The sequence below is a fragment of the Drosophila serrata genome, unplaced genomic scaffold (assembly GCF_035046125.1).
Source record: "Drosophila serrata isolate PLE 108 unplaced genomic scaffold, ASM3504612v1 contig_272, whole genome shotgun sequence".
Lineage (NCBI taxonomy): Eukaryota > Metazoa > Arthropoda > Insecta > Diptera > Drosophilidae > Drosophila > Drosophila serrata.
In genome coordinates this window covers 12,118,008-12,140,406 of record NW_028257170.1, presented here as the reverse complement: position 1 = coordinate 12,140,406, position 22,399 = coordinate 12,118,008, and the positions used below count along the sequence as shown (strand labels likewise).

Below are 22,399 nucleotides of genomic sequence, written 5' to 3'. Positions count from 1 at the left end.
AGAAGTGCTGTTGTATGGTTTTAAAACGAGGCAACATGAAATCTGAGAAAACAAAAAGTCAAGCATCACTGCTCTCCCCACTAGCTGAAAGTTTTGAACCAAAGTATTTCAGACTCCGTGTTAAAAATAAGTCAACACAGTTCGCATTGGAACCCCATCATGTGTGGTCGTAAGAGGAAAAATAATAAAAATCAATTACATAATGGTCTTTACATTTAAATAATATTACATTGCCAAGCAAAGAGGATTAGATCTTCGGGAATTTTGTGCCAAGAGAAACTGTTTTTGAATTGTGAACAATTGAAACACACAAATGCTCGTTGTAGTTGAGGTCCCGAAGCAGCTAAAAAACGAAAATTAATAAATTTAAATTGGCATACATAAACTATTAAATACTTTATTTTTTTACCTTCGGAGTCACAAACAAATACTGTGCCGAGCCATGTTTAGTGGCTTCCTTCAGGAGCAAATCGAAAATATGCCGTTCATTTTTAGCGTCCATGCCCTGGTTTATTTCATCAACGCATCTGAGAAAAAACTTTTAAATCTTACCAGGAATTATAAGGCATTCTTTCTAATTACCTGAAGGGCACTTGAGTGACATGCTGCAACGAAAGTGAGTAAATTGCAATTGATACTGCGCGTTCGCCGCCTGATTGAATAAACTTATCCAATGGCTGTAGTTGAGCACCTCTTCTAAACTGGACCATTATCTGGATGCCGTATGAATCAAAGTCATACTAAGAACACAAAGTCAATAGCAGATTCTTATCGAACAAGAAGTTACTCACTTTATCGGATTTAGAAAGGATAACTTCTCCGACGTACTCGATTGATTGCATGAATTCGCTGAACTTTGTACTTATCGTTTCCACCAAACTGGTTAATTTAGGTTCCCATTGGTCATATAACTGCGACATTTCCGATTCAATTGTATTCGTCTCGTCAATGAACCTTTGAATATTGTCTTTCATCAATGTAGCTTCATTCTTCAGTTCCTGATAATTATCTAGTGTCTAAAAATGTCAATTATATACTATTATGATTTTTCTTAATAGTTTAAATAATTAAATTGCTTAAGTTACCTCTGAGTTTATGTTTTTCATGCACTCCAATCTGGCCTGAAAATCGTGTATAGCCTCACGCACTTGTTGTATATCCATGCTACCAAAATTTTTAAATTCCCTCTTAAAGGGGAATTGTGAACTGGAAGGAAGCTCTCCGTTGCAAAGCCGCTGTAGTTCACTTTTACGTTTGCCGATATCGTTCATTTGGACCTCCAAGGATTGCAGCAATTGCTCAAACTCTTTCTGGAAATTAAATATATACATTTTTAAAGCGAAGCTATAATTAGTATAAATAATTGTTGTAGTGTATTTTGCATTTCTTACTGTTGCCGAATTACTCAGAAGCTCGTGCTCCTTCAGGGCGTCGCTTTCACTTTCATGTTGCGCATTATAAATGGACATCTTAGTTTGGGTAAGTTTTTTTTCGAGGTCTAAAATCTTTAATGCTTCTACCCGTTTGATTAGTTTTTTTTCGGATTCTGTTATTTGGTTCATATCAATTTTCAAACTATTAAAAAAATTTATTTTTATTGCATCCAAAGCTGAAAATGCCACAAAAATTGTATTTATTTATACAAATGTCTTTGAGTTAATATATACTTACCATCAGCTTCTTGCAGACTAGCCAGCCTTCTTCGCAGTAGTTCAACTTCGCTTTTGAGATTATCAAAATGAGAGACTTTCTGCTTGAGTTTTTTCTCTTTTTCCAGTTCGTCCTTTGCAGTGGCTTGGAAACGAGCAAACTCGTTATCTGTCGTTATTATGGCGTTCCTAATGTTATTACTTTCTCGCATAGCGTCAGTATACTGCTTCTGCACCTGTGCCAATTGCTGCGAATCAACAGCGATCAGTTGATTTTTTCCATGGATAATGCTTTCCGTTAGTATTGATTCGGAGCGATACCGAGATGCCGTCACCACAAACTTTTTGTTCCCTTGAAAATGTATTCAAATTTGTAATCAATTTAATAATTTAGTAATAAACTATTTATACATTTTCAGAACAAATTAATTTTTTATCTTTCGTAATGAACGTTATTTTTAAAGTTACACATATTTTAATTTTTTATATTATTTTAAAGAAATTTAAACTGAGATTTGGGTTTACAGTCTTATGAAAATCTTCCGATCAATTTGTTATATGTTTGATATGATCTCAAAACTATTGTCTTTAATATCATTTAAGTATAAAACAGTTTCGTGAGTGAATATTAAATAAATATATACACTTGTTCTTACCACCAAAATAGACTCGAATAATTTTAGGTATAGATGAGGTGTGATTACCAACAGCATCAGTACCAATAGGAATGTTATGTATAGAATACGAAGCGCACAACTTGTTTATTAATGGTATCGGACCGGTAACAAGATCGACGAGATATGCATGGAACCCCATAGCTCTGTTTTAAAAATATATCAAATTAATGAGAATAACTTTCAAATTTTACAATACACATACCGCAGCTCGCTTTTAGGAATACTTGGAGTAAACAAGCACCTATCGGCCGGCGCACAATATATAATATTTACTCCCAACTTCTGCTTGACACACAGTTCGTTGATCAAATCAGACATATCGTCCTTATCCTCACATGCAAATGCGAATAAATCTCGCTGTCTAACAACATTTTCTAGGTATTTTGCATCTTCATTGTTTTGCATAGTCAGCTAAATAATGTAAATAGTAAATCAACTGCATTAAATCAATCAATTATGGCAATCAAAGCCAAAACTCACCTCTAGTATCATGGGATCATAAACGTGTAGTTTATATCTTTCTTTGTTTTGAGATACCCAACTCATAGCTTTGACCAAATTTGGATTCTTCACTCGGAGCTCCTATTATGAATAGTTTAAAAGTGTTTCAATGAGATATGAGTGGGGTCATAAGTATTGTAGGCGCTTAATACTTACTTCAATTTTTTGCAATTTTACATTTTTTAATCGATCGATTTTATGCTTATAGGCTGTGATTTCGGGAATCTTTTCATCGTTTAGTTGTTGTTCAAGCCGTTTTCGCCTATTGTACTCATCCATTGCTTTAGCACGTGCCGAGGCCACCGACGCCTTGGTCTTGTCCAGCTCCGACACAATATGCGATTTATTTTTATTGAAATCTTCTAATTCCTCAGTTTTATTGTCCACGAGCTGTTGGACTTTCTCTGCTTCTGTGGCGTTTCTCAACGACTTTTGTATATTTTGCTATTTGAAATGTTACCTCATCATTAAAAATTATGTACCGAAAACTAAAACATACCTCCAGAAGACAATGGTTCTCGCGAATTTTTTGTTTTAATGCATCTAGTTGGCTAATAATACCATTTTTCTCAGACACAGCTCTGTCTAGTGAACGGGTCTGTATTAAAAATAAACCAAGACTTTGAAATGTAAATAAATATTAATGGGATGGGTATTACCTTTTCCAAGTTAGCTTCTTTAAGCTCAATCTTTTTCTTTTGTATTTTAGCTTGAGCCTGAATCATGAGGTTGAGGTTTTCTTTCATTTTGTCGCTATGAATTTTAGCCTTTTTAACATTTGATTTGATTTGCGTGGCCTTTTCTTCTCCGGCCTGGACTTCGACCCACAATTTCTTGGCGGTAAATACTTGTAGGTTTTGCTTAACTTCCTCACGTTCCTTGTACTGGGCCACCGTAGCTTGTAGCCTTGAGAATTTGAATGCAATTTTATATATTCAATTTAAATTCATTTGAATGTACTCACTGTTCTAAACGTTTTTGTTTTTTGGCAAGATCGTTTTTCATCTTTTCTCGATCAGTATGGACATTGGTCTGCTTTGTGCGCATTTGTTTTAGGAGAATGAAGTTGTTGGTGAGCTCGCTGTCACACACGGACGACATTGTATTGAGGAGTAGTTCCTGCGGATTCATCTTGGAAAAATCCTACAATATGAAAGAATTAATATTATATAATTTAATTTCAGATGTGAAAGTAAACAGATGTACCTGAACTCGGTCCTGTGGGAGGAACTGACACAAGTTATTGACTTGTATGTTATAGGCCGATACGGCACACAGAAAATTCTTTTTAGTGGTGTCCTTGTTGTTTACGGAAAAATTCGAAGAGCCATTCGAGTTTATGATGCGGCAGAAAGTCTCCGTGGAATTGACTACCCGTCCGTATATCCGGATGATTATTTTGGCAGAGGTCTTGTTGCTTTGAATGTAGTCGGAAACGCTGGATGAGCGATCCAGAAGGTGCGGTTCTCCGCCCAGGCCCAAAATAATAGCGGAGACGATCGTCGACTTCCCACTGCCATTGGGTCCAGTCAGCACGTTGAGGTAATGCTTTGGGTGGAAGGTGATCTCGCTGTAAGAGCTATCAATGGAAAATAATTAGAATTGCTTGATTTTCGCATTGGATGTTTCGGATGAACGTGAACATACACGAAATCTTTGCAGTAAACCGATTGTATGCGCCCCACTAGCTTCTCGGGACTTAAGGAACCGTGTCCCGCCATTGCGAGGTCTAGTTTTTCCTTTGCTTTTAACGTCTTTTTCCTAATAAAAGTCGGAAAATTGTTTAAAATACGAGCCGCGCTTTTTTACTTGGGCTGGCAGCTACATAGAGCTGGAAATAATTCGATGACTCTTCCCAATAATATCGATAGAGTATCGATTGTTTTTGGACTATCGCGTTGGATTAATTTTCGCAACCCTACATTTCTCACAATTTTATCCCAAAAAAAAATATTTGAAAAGCAAATCATCCAAAGATAAAAAGAAGTAACTGTTAATCAATCAAGAAAAAATTGTTTCCAAAGAAATTCAACTTATTAAATACAAATCAGTAGTGTGTTTTGTCAATCAAAACAAAAAACAAAAATGCCCTGCTTCTTAAGGAAAACATATAATTATTTTGCAAGATGGAAACGCACATTTTGTATATATCTTTATATATACAGATATATGTATGATTTCATTATCTTTAAAAATATATTTCTTGTAACAAATATATTAATTTTAAAAAGTTTTGAATATTTATTGGCCAACATAATAGAGCTGAAGTTCTAGCTACTTGACATTCACTGTTGAAACGATTCGATAACACAAAGCTTATCGAGTTTCTTGCATCGCTATTGAACAGAAATTGCCTATATTTAATTCCGTAAAAATATGAATTTATGCAAAATAAACGGTATAACAAGACTTCCAGTCCTGCGGTCATGCATGCAATTCTCCAGCGCGGCTAATTCGGAACTGCAGTCATTCGAGGAAAGCGAGAGGCAAGAGAACTCATCATACTCGCAGCCTGTGGACAAATCCGGCTTGCAGCCACAACACAAAAATGTGCTCCTTGGCAAGACACCCTACGAGGAGGCGCATTCCTGGATACATTTGACCGAAAAGTATCAAAGACAGGCTTTCGGGAGGTACGGAGCCAAGAGTAACGTTAACCCAAAGATCTGCTTTGATTCCCGTGGACAGACTGCCCCAACCCAAGTTATGCAACTGGAAACCCTGCTAAAAATGCTCGAAAAAAGCCGTACGCAAAAGGCCGAAGATCTGGAGAAGATCAGCGCCCGCGAAGAGGACATAGCTAAGAAAATGGAGAAGTTGAAGCAGTGGAAGGTGGACTTGCATGCGAAAATCGCCAAGCGAGAGGCGGATGCTGCTGCGGCAATAAAACGCAAAGAACGTCTGGTGGAAGAGGTACGCAGGCACTTTGGATTCAAAGTTGACACCCGTGACGAACGGTTTAAGGAGATGCTGGAACAGAAGGAGAAGGAAGACAAGCGGAAACAGAAGGAAGCCAAACGTAAAGCGAAAGAGGAAAAGATGATGGCAAAACTGGTGGAGAAGACATCATCATCATAATGTTAAAATATTTCTTAAGCATGTCGTTTATTTGTTGTTCTTTAAAAAGGAAAAAAAAAACCAAACTGAAATAAAAGTAGTAAAACAGGTTTTTGCATTTTCATTAAAGAAAACAAAAGGTATCTAATAAAATAAAACATTTATATATTTAAATAAATTGATATATTTATCATTGTAAAAAATGTATGTGGTTTGCTCTAAAGTGAAATACAACCCAAAGTTCTCGTAGAAATTATCCTGTTCATTTGCAAATCCACTTTGATTTTATACTATATGGCATAAGATTTATGATTTGGTACCAACTGAAAACTGATATTTGTTCGATGGTAGCACATATGTACATTGTATTCACTAGATCAGTATCTCCAACCGAATTAGGTTAACCATGTTCGTCTGTCGAAGAAATACCTGTTCTCGCATATAATAATTGCAATTGCTATCGTAGATTACTATATTGATTGGGTTCCTTTCTAAATTTCTCTACAGCTCTACAAATACTTTAAATTAAAAATTAAACAAGAAAGGAAGCTAACTTCGGCACGCCGAAGTTTATATACCCTTGCAGATAGAACTTCTATGAATAGGAATCCGTACAATATAAATTATATATATTTGTGTTAAAAAACAATGAAGTAATACCTGCTTTCATTTCATTCACCTATACATATTATATTTGCAGTTTTACATTCACAGATTTGCATTTTTCCTCTACATCACCTATATGATATAGTCGTCCGATTTTTATGAAATTTGCCGCAAAATTTAAGACTTATATAGAATGGCTATACCTCAAATTTGATGAAAATCAGCTGAAAAATAAAAAAAGTTATAAATTTAATTGTATTAATTTCTCGATCGTTCCTATGGGAGCTATATGATATAGTAGTCCGATTTTCATAAAATTTTACACAAAATTTTAGAATAATATGAAATGGCTATAGCTCAAATTTGATTAAATTCTGTTGAAAACTTAAAATGTAATCGCCACCGCGATTGTCAGTCTTCCGACAACAGCCACCGCCATTCTCATTCCTCTCAAATTTCTCGATCGTTCCTATGGGAGCTATATGATATAGTAGTCCGATTTTCATAAAATTTTACACAAAATTGTAGAATAATATGAAATGGCTATATCTCAAATTTGATCAAATTCTGTTGAAAACTAAAAATTTTATAATTTTTTTTGTAAAACTTTTCCGATCATTCCTATGACAGCTATATGATATAGTCGTCCGATCCGGCCCGTTCCGACATATATACGAGTGAGAGTATATAGAAGACTAACTGCAAAGTTTCATTCAGATAGCTTAAAAACTGAGAGACTAGTTTGCGTAGAAACGGACAGACGGACAGACGGACATGGCTAGATCGACTCGGCTGTTGATCCTGATCAAGAATATATATACTTTATATAGTCGGAGGTGCCTCCTTCACTGCGTTGCAAACTTCTGACTGAAATTATAATACCCTGCAAGGGTATAAAAAACAGACATTTCCATCCCAAGTTTTAGGTTTTGAATATCTCATAATCAGGTACTTGTTAAATTCGAAAAAATGAATAAAAAAAATGACAAAACAACTATAACTGTAGTGTTCTTTTGACTCCAAAATATATGTTTTATTATTACAGGCTACTGAGAATTTATTTTTTAATTAATTTCTTTGTTTAGCACACGGAACTGCGCACTGACATTGACCCCCGGCGGCTTGTGGTGTTGCTAAGACTTTGTTTTTTTGTGACAAATTCCTCCTCATTACAACTCAAACAGGCGTTTAAATACATCACAAGGTCCTTGTTTCCCAGTTTCATGGCAATTTTTTGTGCGTTTGCAAGGGCTTCTCTAGTCTGTTCAAGCTTATGTAGAGCAGCATTGGCCTTAACAATTACAAGGGTGCTGAGGAATTGCCATATGTTGCTATTACAGTTTTTCGCCTCTAAAATTAAAAAGGGAAATTGAATGTCGTCAAACTTTGATTTTAAGTGTAGTATGCACCATGGATAGCTTTGCGGGCGTTGAAGCAGCACTCGTCGTATCGATTTGATTTAAGATGCGTACAGGCAATTTGATGAAGTAAATAGCATTTTTCGATAGGGTATTTTGCAAACACCATACGCTTCTCGTAGCGACTTATTATGAATCTATATGGGCAACGAAAAATAAATTAAAAACAAAAAATGATAAAGGCCACACTACCGTGATTTCAGCATTGTTGGATCCGAGGATTCTGTATCCTGATGCGTTGTGCGATCACCAAATACAAATGTTGGTAAGTCTAATGTCCTCTCCGTGGGAAAGTTCAGTAAGCGAAGCAGAGCATTTTTATCGAAAAAGCGGAAGTTTTTTGGAATTTGATACTGATCCACCAAAGCCAATGCCAATGTATTGTAGACCTCGTTTAGAAATTCGAATTTCCACGGCATGGTCCTGTTGGTTTTCTTAACTACATAGTCTCCCATCACTTCCTCTACATAACTGGACAGTTTCTGTAAAATTAATTGAGTATAATTAATAAATTCTTCAGTTTATTTATTTAAATTTAATATCTAGATACTTAAAAGCGGCAAACTATTTTTGGCCAACTTTAAGAATCTACTATGCTCATTTAAATACTGTGCTGTAATTTTAGTCAAAAGTTTGCATTGAAGAAGTCATTATGACCCCATAAAGAGTGTTATTTATGAACTTTGATTATAGTTTTGTAGAAATAGGATGACTGTATCATATGGAAATTGTAAATAAAATATTTAAATTTTTTGCAATTTTTAATACACATACAAATTAAAATAATGTTTTTGAAATTAGATCAAAGCCTATTTATTATATTTGAAAGAATGTTTTATATTTCTTCTGTTAGGTTTCCTTTCCATTTGACCAAATTAATAGATTCTAAATGATCTAATCGCAACAGCCATGGTATACAACCTTCGGCGCACCGAAGTTAGTTTTCCAAGTTGTTTAATTTTCTGTTAAAACATACCGTTAAATTTTTAGTTTTCCGGAGGTGTTGAATATTTCGTAGAGCTGAGATCATATTACGACGAGTCTGGTACTGAATTCGAAAAAGATGATCCTCACGAAATTTGTCCATTAATTTCTTGTTGGTAAACTTTTGGAAGCGGAGATGGTACATTGGGGCTCGTGCTTGCAGCATTTTCTTTAAATGTAATAAAAACTTACAGGACACAAAATGTAATGTTAAAGGATTTGCACTTACCATAAACTTTTTGACTTCGCCATATTTTTTTGTAGTTAGTGCACGTAGAAAATATCTGCTGTTTTTGCACTGATCCAAAAGCAAACTCGTATTTCTAGAGAAAATATTTGTAAGAAAGTAATTGATTGTGGGCTTCATATGGATATTACTTTTGAATATGCTTCAGAAAAATTACATCGATCCACGACCTGTCTAGGAACATCTGGTTAAACACATCGAAGGCTCGGCTTCTCCTCGCGATTTCAAGGGGAGACAGAATAACATCCTAATAAGTTCAAGAATTATATATATATATGTGTTAAATGCTTGCATGAAACATTTCTCGATCTTATAATGTGTATGCCATAGAGATGCGTGCTGAGCCAAAAAGTATACTTTATTGAAGGCCTAAACTATTTAATTGCATTGTTTCGAGCGCCCACGAAAAGAGTATACATTTCGACTACCCTAAGTTTAAAAACCATATCAGTTTAGCCCATGATTAGAACAAAAATAGATTTGAGCAATTATCATTTGTTAACAATTTTACTTATACTGTTTTGATATCTCGGCCTCCCATTACTATGCATACTATAGTTATATGAAATTTAATACCAATATACATTATACACACTTTGATCTCCGGTATGCTTAAGACGTCGCATTCGCCTTGTTCCTTCAATATTTTCCAAAGTGGTCTTTCATCTATTTTAAAATTATTCCTGGCTTCCGCCAACTGCACTATAAGTTTTTCATTTTCAGAAATAAAATGAGTCATCGATTGGTCGCATGCGTCTGCAATATTTGCATCGACCTGAAGAATTTTAGAATTTAAAAGACGCTTAGAACGAGTGTTCCTATCTTACCAAAATCAGTCGTTCATCAAACATCTTTGTTTTATTTCCTTCAAAAAGACGTGCATTGTCGTGAAGCTCTGCTTTTGAGTTTTCCAGCTTATTCATTTCATAAAGCGCATTGCAAATTTCCAAGTTAACAGGGGCATTATCACGATCTAGTTTTTTTAACAGGCCTGAAGAAAGGTATTTAAATTCGCTGTAAGCAAAAGGTAATATTGATATTTCAAATATTAGCTAACGTTTGGCCTCTAAGCTGTCCTTTAGAGCACTTTCAGTGAGGGCATTCTTGCGTTTGTTTATACTCCGGTGGTAAAAAGTCATCCAATCTTCTGGTGCGAGACTCAGTGCCTTGTCATAATAGTACATGCCAAGATTTTCCCGGCGCCGATGGCAATAATAAGATCCCCAGTCCTTGTAAATGTCATGCTCTATTTCCGGGCTCCAGTCTAATTTCATCCATATGGGTATCGCTGCCTCAACGCCTTGCGATGGTGCTTGTGTTATTGAGGTCATTTTTTTTTTTTTTTTTTTTAATTATATATATTTTTTTGTTCTGTTTTTATTGGATTTTTGAAGCTAACTGATATCCATTTTAGGGCCAAAGCGACTTTTATTTAAATGGTTATGTGATGAGACAACACGATCTACATTATTCAAGCGAAACTTAGAAAGTTTAAAAAAACATGAAGTTAAACTAAACATCCAAATGAAATGTAGAATTTGCTTGCTTTATTTATACCCAGTATCCAAAGGTGATCGGCATCACAAGCCGAGTTGATTTAGCCGTGTCCATCTGTCTGTCTCAAATAACATATCAGAGACTATAATGGCTAAAGGTGAACAAATTCTTATCTGTGACAGGATAATCAGGTTTAAAATTGATCCCCGAAATCCATAACGGCAAAAACGAAACTGGTAATGTGATATATAAGTAACAACTATCAAACAAAAACACTTCATTACACATTAATTTTAACAATTAATAAATACTCGAACAATAAACCCCTTGGATTAATTATTTGTTTTTGTATGAAATATGAAAGACTTGTGTAACTTAGAAACTATTTTAAAATATAAATCACAGTCTTATTTTGATAATAGGTAAACTTTAAATAATTAATTAAATAATACAATTACATTGTTTGGACAGAAGTCAAAATATTTCAAAATTGTATCCAAAGCATCCTTATCAGTCTTACATGGCTGTGTATTCTGAAGTCAGCTCCCACATGCGATAATCAAATTCCACTTGCGAGGCCAGTAAGCCGAGGAATTCAGAGCCTGCGCAATAACCAACCAAGCTTCTGCCTTACTCAAGTTGGTGAGGACATCTGGACAACCAAACAGTTGCTTTCCACCTGTCTATGTGGCAACGCATCCAGCTGTCTAATATCCGTGTTTTCCATTTAGTTAGGATATGTTTTCCACGAATTTCGAAATTCGGAATACCAAAAGAACGAAACTTAATAAGTGTTAAATCGGAAATTGCTGCGAAAAGTTTAAGTGACTGAAGTTCGATTAAAATACGAAAAAAAATATAAACTTATACCACGATTTATATTCCAGATAATTATAAATTCGTTCAACTAATTTTTGATGTTTTTCTACTGCACACTTTAATCGGTTAATTTGTAAGATTAAAAAGTTTTTTTTGTAGCATAATTTGCTTTAAACTAAAATCTTTAATAAACAAAAACAAACCAATCATAACTGTGAATTGTGCAAATATTAAAGTCGCGGGACAATTAAAGAAAAAACTCATTGAATAGAACTCATAAAAAATATATTAATTACTTAGTTAATAATTCATATACTGAAGAACTACATTCAAAGGTAATACATAATTTTAAATAAATCACAAAAATGTTTTGATACTTTGAATACAATTAAATAATCTTAAAATTTTGAAATCTTTTTATTTCCATGCTTTTTAAGAAACACAGTATACCCGAATAAAAACCAACTAGTTGGTACTTTACACATGGAAATATTTATGTATGCACCGATAAAAGCTTTCTTATACAGGTGCATATCATAATTCAATCCAAGGTGAACTTTTAGGATTGAAGACCCTAATTTACGGGAAAATAAAATACTATCATCACAATATGCTATTTGGGGGAAACACAATATTAATGCAGTAAGATTAATATTAAGCGAGAAGTAATTTTACGAAGAATATATTTATTTTAGTTGGCTGAGAAGGAGAGCATTGTGTATAAGAAGCTTAATCGTTTCGGCTATTTATCTTCGTTTACAAGAAGCACTCAATAAACCCAATAAAAGCAAGTGGCTTGCGAATATGTCGTACGAAAATTCCCATATGTCCATATATAATTATATTCAAAGTTAGGCGACACCTGCCATCTGCGGAACGTATAAATGTACTACATGCCATCTTGCGGGCACCGCCACACAAGTAATTAGCAACACGTGGCTGGATAAGTGGTAGGAGGCTATCAGAGGGGTTACACAGGGTTGAGATTGGTCACCGGATAAATGTCCCTAATGACCAGATGCAGGATTGGATAAGGCGTCTCAAGAGGGCTTCGGGCTCTCTGGGGGCCAAATTGGCTGATTTACGGATACCCTTAGCAGATGCTTCTGGGGAAGTGTTTATTATTAGGAATATTAATATTTGCAGCATAAATCCAACTGTCTTCCTAATTACACATATGCCCTCGTGTTTGCAAATTTTGTCAAATTAAATTTACGTCTGAACGCACCTGGTTAGAAAGTTTGCAACTGCGTGAAATGGTTTGCTTCGCTAAGCCAAAACCACTTTCAGTGCTTAGTTTGCTAGGAGACACATTCATAATAATGATAAATTCGGTTGCCAAAATACTATATGCACGAACTTTTATTGTTACGAATTTGTTTGTTTGTGTTGTTGTATGAACTACACCATAGTTAAGCCCATTCATCATGGCTTAATACATCCGGCCAAGGTGCTGCTGCTACCGACACCTGCAACACACAATAAAACTACACACACATCTGTCTGCGAATGTGAAATTTAAATTAGTTCTGGTTTTTATTGTTATCCTTTAGCCGAAGAGTTTCTGCTCACTTAATTGTAAGTATGTATAAGCTTTCCTGAGCTCACATAGTCTTATTTGCTTATTACCTTAATCGCAAAATGAAAAATTTAACAGGTTGAGTATCCGTTGATAAGATAGCATCTGTATATTTAAATAACGGTGGACATTATAAGTTAGCTCTTATGAGACGTGTGGAACCAAAATACTGTGATGATAATTTTAAAACGAGAAGCTTACTCCGTACTTTTACACCACTCATATTTTTATTAAATTAAAAGCAAGCGAAGCCCTGATTTCAATGAATTTTAAATTCACTCAAAGCGTGTAAGACGACATTATAATATCACTTGATGGGCTATAATAATAAACAAAATATTCGCGCTTTTTTCGTAGGCTAAAGGTGGAGAAGCTTGCATCTTGTTGTTTATTTATGCCATTGAAAATAAAACTAAAACGTGATGCCCAAGTGACAAGAGATCCGAGATACCCGCTCCCTACGTTAGGAAGTTCCTTTGAACTTTTTTTTTTAACTATTACCCTGTATTTATTAAGACAAGGCTGGTATATTGGTTTTATTTGAGCTATGCCAGAGACCGTTTACAGAAAGGTCCATCCATTTAAAATGAGCAAATATGATACCATTAAAAAATGGTTAGATTGATCGTATTGAACGGACTTTCGCAATTTTTGTTGAATTTTGATGAAAAAAAGTCATAAAAATACATGTTTTGTTTTGATACCAACCTCTTAAACAGAAGCATTTTGCTTAGAATTTTTCTTTAAAAAATACTGAGAATTCAAAGATGCGATATATATAAAACAAAAGAAATTTGCGGCTTCCAATTTAGTTAAAGTTAAGTTAAAACGTCCCGTACGCGATTTCCAGTGCGAATCTACTTCGTCCTGTAACAACAATTTGTGACCATTTTTAAGAGGCATCAGTGCAAAAATGTTTAAAATTAGTTGCTTTAAAAAACTGCCCCAGATCCACCGGATTTGGTGTTTGAATTGTTCGACCTCAAACGTCGCTCCCGTTTAGTCCCGTGCGAATCGCTTCAATTTTGCAATTATCTTAAAAATTAATAAGCCTTAATTCCATCTTTACACCAATGAAAGACCTAATAAAGCGCTACTTGTTAAGCCTTTCATCTGAAAAAAAAATCATTTTCTTATGACCGACTTAGGAGTTGTACGAATATATGTTACATTATATATATTGGTATCATGGAAAGATTTTCCATTTGTTTCACATTTTAACACAAAAAAAAAAAAAAATAAAGGCCTGATATTTATTTTGATAATAATAAATAACAAAACTTAGCCTAAACGCAGCAAGGAGCTCCACCTTGATAATTAAAAGTATGTTAATAAAAATTAAATACACTTTAAAAGACAACCCAACTAAAGTTGAATAAAAATTTGAAAACCGAGTATGAAACTAGTCTATCAAATTAAGGTGATGAATGCACTTTCTTAAACTGATCTACTTATCTGGTAACTTAAGATTAAATTTTGTTGCTTTTGACGTAAACAAAAAAATTACTCATTCTGCGGCAGGAATACAGAGCCATATCTATATACATATATCGGCGTACATACAAGTAAACTATATCTTATATAAGCATATATGTACATATGTACATACATATGTACCTGGTGTGTATGTATTTATTTACAATTTAGCCAAAACCATGCCTTCTTATCTTTTTAGCGCTAGACTGCGGACAGTAATCTGCGGGCATCTAAAAGATACAGTGGCTGTATTATACGATAGCGAACGCGAATTTCTTGAATCCATAAAAAATTAAACGGAAATCGGCGTGTGCTATGGGTTACGCTAATATTAGCATCCGCCGCTAAATATTCCATTGTACACGAGCTACAGAAAAGTAATTAATTTACTTTCACGATGAATTCATCGACAGATTCGTCATTTTTAGAGTTAAACACTAATTTAAGCAATACGCCGGATTTATATGCAACGAGTGTTAACGAGGCCCCGTCATACGGATCAGGAACCGAGGAGTATTATGCCTGCGTTACCTTCAATTGCTCGGAATCCGAGTTTGTGGCGTTTGTCCTTGGGCCACAGACCTTACCACTTTATAAGGCGATTTTGGTAAGTCAGAGACCACTTCGAAGTGGTCTCTTAAATTTTAAAGCAAGAGAATATTTAACCGAGGACCGCAAAATAAAACCAATCTTGGAAAACATACATATATACAATTAAAACAGTGGATATATTGATTTGATATATTGATTGTCAGCATCCGATAGATTTAAATAAATTTGTTAAAATTCAAGGCCTACACACCCAAATAAAATAGAAAATAAAGCCGAAGATTTCACTTTTATTAACCATATTTCAGATAACCATTATTTTCGGAGGCGTTTTTATAACTGGAGTCATAGGAAACCTCTTAGTATGCACAGTGATTATACGGCACTCGGCCATGCACACGGCGACAAATTACTATCTCTTTAGTTTAGCTGTTTCGGATTTGCTGTACCTACTCTTCGGTTAGTTAAATAAGAAATTCGACTCAGAATCCAATCGTCTTAACTTGCCACATTATTATCATATTTATAATCACAAAGGACTACCTACGGAAGTGTTTCTATACTGGCACCAGTATCCATATCTCTTTGGGATGCCGTTTTGCAAGATACGCGCTTTTATTTCTGAAGCGTAAGCTCCTTTTCAAGTCGAATATTGTTTTCGTCTTTAAATCGAATCAAATTCTTTACAGATGTACTTATGTGTCCGTATTTACCATCGTTGCATTTTCCATGGAACGATTTTTGGCCATATGCCATCCATTGCATTTATATGCGATGGTTGGCTTCAAGCGGGCTATTCGTATAATAACAGCTCTATGGATCGCGAGTTTCATAAGTGCCATACCCTTTGGCCTGCTCTCAGATATTCAATATCTCCAGTACCCATTAGGTATGCAAAAAGACTTGAATGCATATCCTTTCCGGGTTTAATATTATTTCTAAAACAATTACAGATGATTCCCGCATTGAGGAATCAGCATTCTGCTCCATGTCCACTCAAACCGTGACCATGATACCGGTGTTCGAAGTTTCATTTTGCATATTCTTCGTAATTCCCATGATACTTATTATAATACTATATGGAAGAATGGGGGCTAAAATTCGATCTCGGACAAATCAAAAGCTGGGTAAGTGTGTTGATTAACTCGGTATTTGATAATAAATTATATTTATCTGAAAAAAAACCGTTTAGGTGTGCAGCATGGCACCAATAATCGAGAGACCCGAAACTCACAACTGAGGAAAAAAACAGTGATACGAATGTTGGGTGAGTTTTATCATATTCAAATGCTGGAATTTTATGCTAATCGAATGAATCAGTATAGCCGCTGTGGTGATAACGTTTTTCGTGTGCTGGTTTCCGTTTCACGTGCAACGACTTTGGTTCCTCTATGCCCAGGAGAATGACAATTATTTGGACATAAACGAAGCACTCTTTTCGATTGCCGGATTTGCTTACTACGTTTCATGGTAAACAGAAATAATGAAGCCTAGTTAGAACAAAATTAATATCAATCTTTGGTAGCACCATTAACCCGATAGTGTACAGCGTGATGTCAAGACGCTATAGGGTCGCGTTCAGAGAACTTCTTTGCGGAAGACCTGTGGGTGCATATTACAACAGTGGATTTGCCAGAGACCACTCCAGTTTCCGGGAAAGCACCGCAACTGTGCTTGGAAAGAACGTTAATTACGACAGGGTTCATTCTGTAAGTAATTAATCCATATATTAAAAGGTGCATCTACCTAAATTTCCATTCAACTTCTTAGGTTCACGTTAGGTCCAGCCGGCATCAAAATAATAAATTCGAAACAGACTCCATTTCCTCGAATAGAGTATTAATAAAGAAAACCTATAGTCTGCCCCTGCCCAAGGTAAATAAATGAAATGCTCAATTGTATTAACTTCATAAGGCCTTACTTTATTTAACACATTCAGATTGCCTTTCTGTTGGTACTCAAATCATCATTTACGAAGATTTCAAATTTATTTAACAATTCCTTTCTATGTCTCTCCGCCTTCAGTCGTCAAAAGTTTGTTACTAAATAAATCAAATTAAAAAGTTATTTTTCTCTCAACAGTTCATAGAACTTTCTAACTCCCAATGCTCACAGTTGTTTACCACTCACGGTTTATCCTTGCTTTGTTTACATGTGCACCTTTGGGATCTTAACTTTTGCGGTCAAGTCGAGAGATTCAAAGCACATGTGCTGAAATTACAAATATAGATACAAATGTTTGAAAATTCAAGGGTGCTTAGAAGAAGTGGGGAATAATATATGAAGTATATTTGTGTTTCTTCATACATTTAATTTCTGCACTTAAATCTTCAGAATGCGGACTCCACTGTTCTAAGTACAACTGACATTGTTATCGTACTAGAAAATAACTCCACTGCTCGACACACAGATGCTGAAGAGCCCAAAGTTGACAACGACATTTGGATTGAACATGAGGAAACTTCCATTTAGGCCTGGGGCCCGACCAAAATAAAAACATCCATAAAGAGATTCCATTATCCCTACATTATATATGTATAATAAAAAATATCACCTATTATAAGAAGAAATTTCTTAAGTGTATTAATTTACTGTGGTGAAGGAAGGAATACAATTTGTATGCCCTTGCAGAAAATAAACTTATCCTGATTTTCCTAAGTTATCTTAAAAATTGGCCAAGAAATTAAAGTATTAATTAAAGAAATTTTTAAATCACAATTGAAAACTATATCTGCGATATATGCGAATAAATGGAGGTAATGTTTATTTTCATATTACTGAGATATTTTAGACCGAAAATTTAATTTTTTAAACTAAAACTGAGCTAACATAAATTCGCGTGAATACCAATAAATTTTTAATATTGAATAAAAGCATTAAAAAAAAAAATTGAAAGAAGAAGTTTCTGAACTACTAATTTGAAAGCAACCAAAAATAACAGGGCTTTTATGAACGAATACGTAAACGAATGTTTACGGTTTCGGATACTTTGCATAACAATAATCGAAATTATCTTTCCATAGCTTGTTCTCTCCAAAGAAAAGCACAAGCACTGCCAAATTGACGACAAAAGCGAAAGTTGTACCCATTAGTTGTATCTATAATTATAATACATTTTCACTTTTTCTCGAAGATAAAATATCAGAGGTAAATAAACTCTTAAATTCAAAAATTGCATATCAACGAATCTGACATTCTTTATCCGTTATAAGGCAATGAAATGCTGGCATTATTGGGATATCCGCACCGGAGGTCTCCAATTACCTGTGGGGTTCCCAAAAATGTTTCTTTCTATAATAGCTTTGAGTTCCATCTGATCTCATTTACTTTCACCTGCACTTTAGGTAGGCAAATTAAAAAGTAAATCTGGTTAATAGATGTGTCGTTTCCGAAATGATACCACTGTGCTCCAGAGGTTCGGGCCCAGGTTCGAGTGCCTCAGCTTCTTAATCTCCGGCAGAGATGTGATCTCTCAGCAGCTACCAGGCCACAACATCCACATTTCTTCTGTGGCAGAGTCTCAAAACTGGTTTAGTGGCCAGCCTTTCCGATGGATTCCAGCACACAGCTGGCTCAGAAACGTTCCATTTGTAACTCAGTGGCTTTCCAACCGACGACACCACCGAATTTCAAGAAGAAAGTGATCGGATAGTCGAGACCCTCGATTGATTAACGGTTCTTTGGCTTTTGAAGAGCAAGCGCTGAAGAATGTGGTCAAGTGAAGCGTCTAGGTTTTGAATACGTAGATCGTTGCAACTGAGTCCGAAAACGAAGCTTTGCCATAAGCGAGCTGCATTGCCGCGAGACGTCCCATTTTATTTGAAACAACTGGCCAGATAACAAAGAAAGTGAGATCAAGTCTTCGAGATCGTGGCGAAAGAAAAGAAGCTTGGCAGCGAGCTTCGCCGAAAGAGACTTTTTGCTTTTGGCCCCTGCGGAACTGACAAATGTCAAATACGAATAGACTGTCGTGGAATTAAGACGCGTTACTGCCACTGAACGAATTTCGACACCTTGTTTTGGCGGCCCTCAAAATGTCGCAAAGTGCCATTAAATCAGTAGCCCTTTTGGGGGCAATATTTCTGTTCGCCTTCTCGTTAAGACAAGTGCTGTGCGATGACAACGGCTTAAGGAATTCGCGATTAATGCAATTCTTCAGTGAACCCCAGCCGCATTTCTACCACAACCGACCAAGTCCCGGACTATTGCCCAGAATAAGGTCACGTTCTGATAACTTACCCCTACTCTCGGTAAACCCAAACAAGTTCCCGAAGGATTTCTCACTAAAATCTCCCCTACCTGCAACGGTTCAGCATATAATGCGCCGTGAACATTCCGGAAGTGTTCCTTCCAATGAACCCATCAGGCGGTATCACTACGATCAGAACCAGCCCGGGCGATTTGCCCATGTTAAAGATGCTCCGGTTTTGGATGTTGGGAAAAATCAATTTCCTCCTCAATATTTTTCCGAGCAATACATTCAAAATTTCAAAGCCTCACCGAGATTTAATGGGAATATCATTCTGAAGGATCAAAAACCAGTGTACGCCCCTATTCAACAGCATGCAATCCCCGTACAGGCTTCTCAATATTTGCATTATCCCAAAATTCTTGGTCAACAGGGAGGCAGTTTCAGCCTTGTTCCCTCTCAACAGACCGCCCTCCAAAACAATCAATTTCCGCAGGAGCAGAAAATGTATTCGGTTCACGAAGAGTCGGATAATCTGTCGAAGCCAGGCTATAATCAGGGAGTAAACTATCAACCGGCCACGCCTCATCTAAAAGAGGCCAAGGAGGCGCAGGATTATTTGCAGTTTATGAGCACCAACGAATACTTTTTGCCCAAACGAGATCCTGATTATAAAAAGTTGGACGCCGAGCACGATCAGCAGAAGCAGATTCACCCATATTCACACCAACACCATTTGCAGCACCAACAGCAACAGCAGCCTCACCAGCAGCAGCAACATCTGCATGTGCAGCACCAACAGCAACACCCACAAAAGCAACATCAGCAACCACAGCAGCTTCAGCCACATCTTCCCTATAAATCTGGTGGTCTAGACAACTCAGTCTCCTCCAGTTACAATGAACCCATACAAGTTTCTGATTTGTTCTACCAGCAAGACCCAGCTCCTGCGAATTCCGCAGTGGTTCGGGGAAGTTATCAGGCTGGTCAGGATGTGTTCGTGGTGAAATCCGACGGCAACAAAGCTGTCAAGCATGTAGTCTCAACTCCCATGTCGGTACAAACGTCGACCCAAACGCCACCGAAGGGTCAACATCTTGGAAAGAGTCATAAGAGCTATACGCCAGAGCCAGTGAGATTTGAATTCACCGAACAGGATGCGATTAGGGGATCTATGAAATACACTCAATCCCCACAGGCAAATCAATTTTACTACGAAACGGTCGCTCAAGCAGTCCGGGATCCGGTTAAAACTCCTGCCTCTGTCAAGGATCTCGCTAAGCCCATCAAAGAATACAGCGACGATCCAGAAGACAGTTCTGATACAGAAAATGGAAAACAGGTGAGATGTAATATATGCCACAATTCGGAGTCGGCTCACTGTGGAAGCCTTAGCTAGTTAATTGTCCTAAAAATTATAAAAATAGATAAACTTTTCTAATATCAAAAGAGCTTTTCTAACCATTTGTCGGTAGGGGAAAGAGTTGGCTACTTGCGATCACTTAACAGTATAAATTTTAGCTTTTGAAAAGGAAAAGAATACCGTCGAATTACCATATATTTTTCTATACTTATTATTTTTCGAAAATACAATTAAACCGATAATTATATATCATTTAAAAATAGTGAAAAGTCAGAAATATAAAAATATTTTATAAAATTTTACAACGTTGGACAAGGGTACAACGGATTAGACCTTAAGGAATAAAATACCTATTTCATCTAAATCAAATTAAAATAAGTGGTTAAGGAATACTTAAAATACAAATTGTTTCCTTTTGAGGTTTTTCAAAATATCTAAGCTTAAGAAGAACATTCATTACTGTCTGTTTTGTTATTTAAAGTACTTAACCTATCAGTCTTGCTTCTAAGATGTGAATCGTGTTGACATAATCAAAGCAAAAGGATGTCGTTTTTTTCACATCCCCACTTATTTTTAAGAAAGGCTCTCTCTCTAAGCCAATGTCAGTACATAAAACCTGTTTTTTTAAGCAGAGCTAGAAAGCAATTTCACGCTTTAGTATATAGCAAGCACCAATAGTATATAATGAGAATAATGGGAATTCCGCCCGCCGTTCAATTTGGCCAGGGTTACCCTACAGTTTTGTATATGTTCAATTATTTATTTTATCAATAAATACTTATAAAAGTAATATTTTTTTATCATTTCAGCAGGAGGATCAGCAGGTACACACTGTGTCAAGTGCTGCTACTGAAGAGAATCAAAAAGATACGGAAAATTACTGCGAGAAAATCTGTGCCAACGTGTATGATGAGAACGATGAAATAATTTGTGGATCTGATGGTTACATGTACACGGGAGAAACACAACTTCAGTGCTATTCATCTTGTCTAAATATAAGTATGTTCATAATTAAGAGAACTTTTCCATTATTAAACTTAAAAAATTTTCTTTTATTCCAGGCGTGACTATTAAAAGCAAAGGATCATGCACATGAATATGAATAAACGATAACATTAACTTAATTTATTTTAGTGACTATAAGATTTGAAAATTTAAGTGTATTCTTTGGGTGGTTTCTGTCTAGAAATGGAAAATTGTTTTTTTTTTTTTTAGGTTTTGTCGATTCTATGATGAATTTTAAATATTTAACTGTTCAAATCTCAATTCTTATCTATTTATTACGAGTGTAATAAAATGATACCAAAAACGCACTATCAATTGATACGTACACTTTTTAAAAATACATTTTCTTAAATACTATTATAAGGATTAGTCATTTTCAAAAAATTTACAGACTATTAACATGAAATATAAGTATAAATAGCAAAATGCATTTTTTTAACGTCTGGTTTTGTAATCCGGGTATACCTGATGTAACATTTCGAGAATTATAATACCAAGACGTTGCCTTATCCAATTCTGCATTCTGGGAAAATTTAAGTTGTCTCCTCTGTAGAAGGTAAAGGTAATAAAAATCAAAGTTATTGCCAGCTGGCAAAATAATGTTGCCTACCAAATTATAAAATGTGGATTAAATTTTTTCGCAGTCAAAATAGTAAAAATGTGTTTTTGCCCATGTTTCAGCCTGGAATGCATGGAACCTAGCCATACTGAATACATAATAAACTGCTAAATAATAGTTTTAATAGTTAAGTGATTATTGATTGCACTTTTGAATAATCCTAG

General features: G+C 35.6%; 5 protein-coding genes across 10 annotated transcripts; 3 read left to right on the top strand and 2 right to left on the bottom strand.

Moving 5' to 3' along the window:
* Nucleotides 1–200: 200 nt before the first annotated feature.
* SMC5 (structural maintenance of chromosomes 5) lies at nt 201–4,913 on the bottom strand. 2 transcript variants are annotated; one of them, XR_015272066.1, is made up of 16 exons: nt 4,475–4,913; nt 4,034–4,406; nt 3,792–3,970; nt 3,487–3,733; nt 3,327–3,425; nt 2,984–3,271; nt 2,807–2,908; nt 2,529–2,737; nt 2,306–2,469; nt 1,672–2,001; nt 1,392–1,609; nt 1,086–1,310; nt 792–1,016; nt 583–740; nt 410–505; nt 201–343 (listed from the first exon to the last, which is right to left on the bottom strand). XR_015272066.1 is itself a non-coding variant. In XM_020960575.2 (16 exons), the coding sequence occupies exons 1-16, from the start codon at nt 4,546–4,548 to the stop codon at nt 248–250; spliced, it is 3,105 nt and encodes a 1,034-aa protein (XP_020816234.2). In that variant the 5' UTR covers nt 4,549–4,913; the 3' UTR covers nt 201–247. The 2 variants fall into 2 exon arrangements, 1 of the variants encoding a protein (XP_020816234.2); XM_020960575.2 differs by having other exon boundaries at nt 410–527.
* A 159-nt stretch (nt 4,914–5,072) lies between these two features.
* CRIF (growth arrest and DNA damage-inducible proteins-interacting protein CRIF) lies at nt 5,073–6,087 on the top strand. The gene has a single exon (XM_020960476.2). The coding sequence runs from the start codon at nt 5,204–5,206 to the stop codon at nt 5,903–5,905; it is 702 nt and encodes a 233-aa protein (XP_020816135.2). The 5' UTR covers nt 5,073–5,203; the 3' UTR covers nt 5,906–6,087.
* A 1,404-nt stretch (nt 6,088–7,491) lies between these two features.
* Nucleotides 7,492–10,632, bottom strand: LOC110190038 (uncharacterized). Of its 2 annotated transcripts, none has more exons than XM_020960342.2 (9): nt 10,197–10,632; nt 9,967–10,130; nt 9,735–9,914; nt 9,271–9,386; nt 9,122–9,215; nt 8,885–9,061; nt 8,101–8,390; nt 7,900–8,045; nt 7,492–7,840 (listed from the first exon to the last, which is right to left on the bottom strand). In XM_020960342.2, the coding sequence occupies exons 1-9, from the start codon at nt 10,468–10,470 to the stop codon at nt 7,572–7,574; spliced, it is 1,710 nt and encodes a 569-aa protein (XP_020816001.2). In that variant the 5' UTR covers nt 10,471–10,632; the 3' UTR covers nt 7,492–7,571. The 2 variants fall into 2 exon arrangements, with proteins under 2 accessions (XP_020816001.2, XP_086690690.1); XM_086834564.1 differs by having other exon boundaries at nt 9,735–9,895; nt 10,197–10,535.
* Nucleotides 10,633–14,709: 4,077 nt separating this feature from the next.
* CapaR (Capability receptor) lies at nt 14,710–17,629 on the top strand. 4 transcript variants are annotated; one of them, XR_015272064.1, is made up of 10 exons: nt 14,710–15,117; nt 15,368–15,518; nt 15,597–15,687; nt 15,749–15,948; nt 16,013–16,186; nt 16,252–16,326; nt 16,380–16,529; nt 16,585–16,768; nt 16,830–16,934; nt 17,394–17,629. XR_015272064.1 is itself a non-coding variant. In XM_020960459.2 (10 exons), exons 1-10 carry the CDS (start codon nt 14,908–14,910, stop codon nt 17,529–17,531), a joined length of 1,473 nt encoding a protein of 490 aa, XP_020816118.1. In that variant the 5' UTR covers nt 14,710–14,907; the 3' UTR covers nt 17,532–17,629. The 4 variants fall into 4 exon arrangements, 3 of the variants coding, with proteins under 3 accessions (XP_020816118.1, XP_086690691.1, XP_086690692.1); XM_020960459.2 differs by having other exon boundaries at nt 16,385–16,529; XM_086834565.1 differs by lacking the exon at nt 17,394–17,629 and adding an exon at nt 16,999–17,238 and having other exon boundaries at nt 16,385–16,529.
* Nucleotides 17,630–18,656: 1,027 nt separating this feature from the next.
* LOC110190367 (uncharacterized) lies at nt 18,657–21,732 on the top strand. The gene is made up of 3 exons (XM_020960779.2): nt 18,657–20,590; nt 21,421–21,610; nt 21,673–21,732. The coding sequence occupies exons 1-3, from the start codon at nt 19,094–19,096 to the stop codon at nt 21,705–21,707; spliced, it is 1,722 nt and encodes a 573-aa protein (XP_020816438.2). The 5' UTR covers nt 18,657–19,093; the 3' UTR covers nt 21,708–21,732.
* Nucleotides 21,733–22,399: the final 667 nt, after the last annotated feature.

Excerpts from the sequence above, each read along its gene's own strand:
- CapaR (XM_020960459.2), top strand. The coding sequence starts at position 14,908 with ATGAATTCATCGACAGATTCGTCATTTTTAGAGTTAAACACTAATTTA. Across the intron at positions 15,519-15,596 it reads TTTGCTGTACCTACTCTTCG|GACTACCTACGGAAGTGTTT; the intron begins GTTAGTTAAATA and ends ATAATCACAAAG. Across the intron at positions 16,935-17,393 it reads ATAGTCTGCCCCTGCCCAAG|AATGCGGACTCCACTGTTCT; the intron begins GTAAATAAATGA and ends TTAAATCTTCAG.
- CRIF (XM_020960476.2), top strand. The coding sequence starts at position 5,204 with ATGAATTTATGCAAAATAAACGGTATAACAAGACTTCCAGTCCTGCGG.
- LOC110190367 (XM_020960779.2), top strand. The coding sequence starts at position 19,094 with ATGTCGCAAAGTGCCATTAAATCAGTAGCCCTTTTGGGGGCAATATTT. Across the intron at positions 20,591-21,420 it reads ATACAGAAAATGGAAAACAG|CAGGAGGATCAGCAGGTACA; the intron begins GTGAGATGTAAT and ends TTATCATTTCAG. Across the intron at positions 21,611-21,672 it reads TTCATCTTGTCTAAATATAA|GCGTGACTATTAAAAGCAAA; the intron begins GTATGTTCATAA and ends CTTTTATTCCAG.
- SMC5 (XM_020960575.2), bottom strand. The coding sequence starts at position 4,548 with ATGGCGGGACACGGTTCCTTAAGTCCCGAGAAGCTAGTGGGGCGCATA. Across the intron at positions 2,909-2,983 it reads TAAAATTGCAAAAAATTGAA|GAGCTCCGAGTGAAGAATCC; the intron begins GTAAGTATTAAG and ends TATTCATAATAG. Across the intron at positions 1,017-1,085 it reads TGAAAAACATAAACTCAGAG|ACACTAGATAATTATCAGGA; the intron begins GTAACTTAAGCA and ends TGACATTTTTAG.
- LOC110190038 (XM_020960342.2), bottom strand. The coding sequence starts at position 10,470 with ATGACCTCAATAACACAAGCACCATCGCAAGGCGTTGAGGCAGCGATA. Across the intron at positions 8,391-8,884 it reads GGAAAACTAAAAATTTAACG|AAACTGTCCAGTTATGTAGA; the intron begins GTATGTTTTAAC and ends TTAATTTTACAG. Across the intron at positions 7,841-7,899 it reads CGCCCGCAAAGCTATCCATG|AGGCGAAAAACTGTAATAGC; the intron begins GTGCATACTACA and ends TTTTAATTTTAG.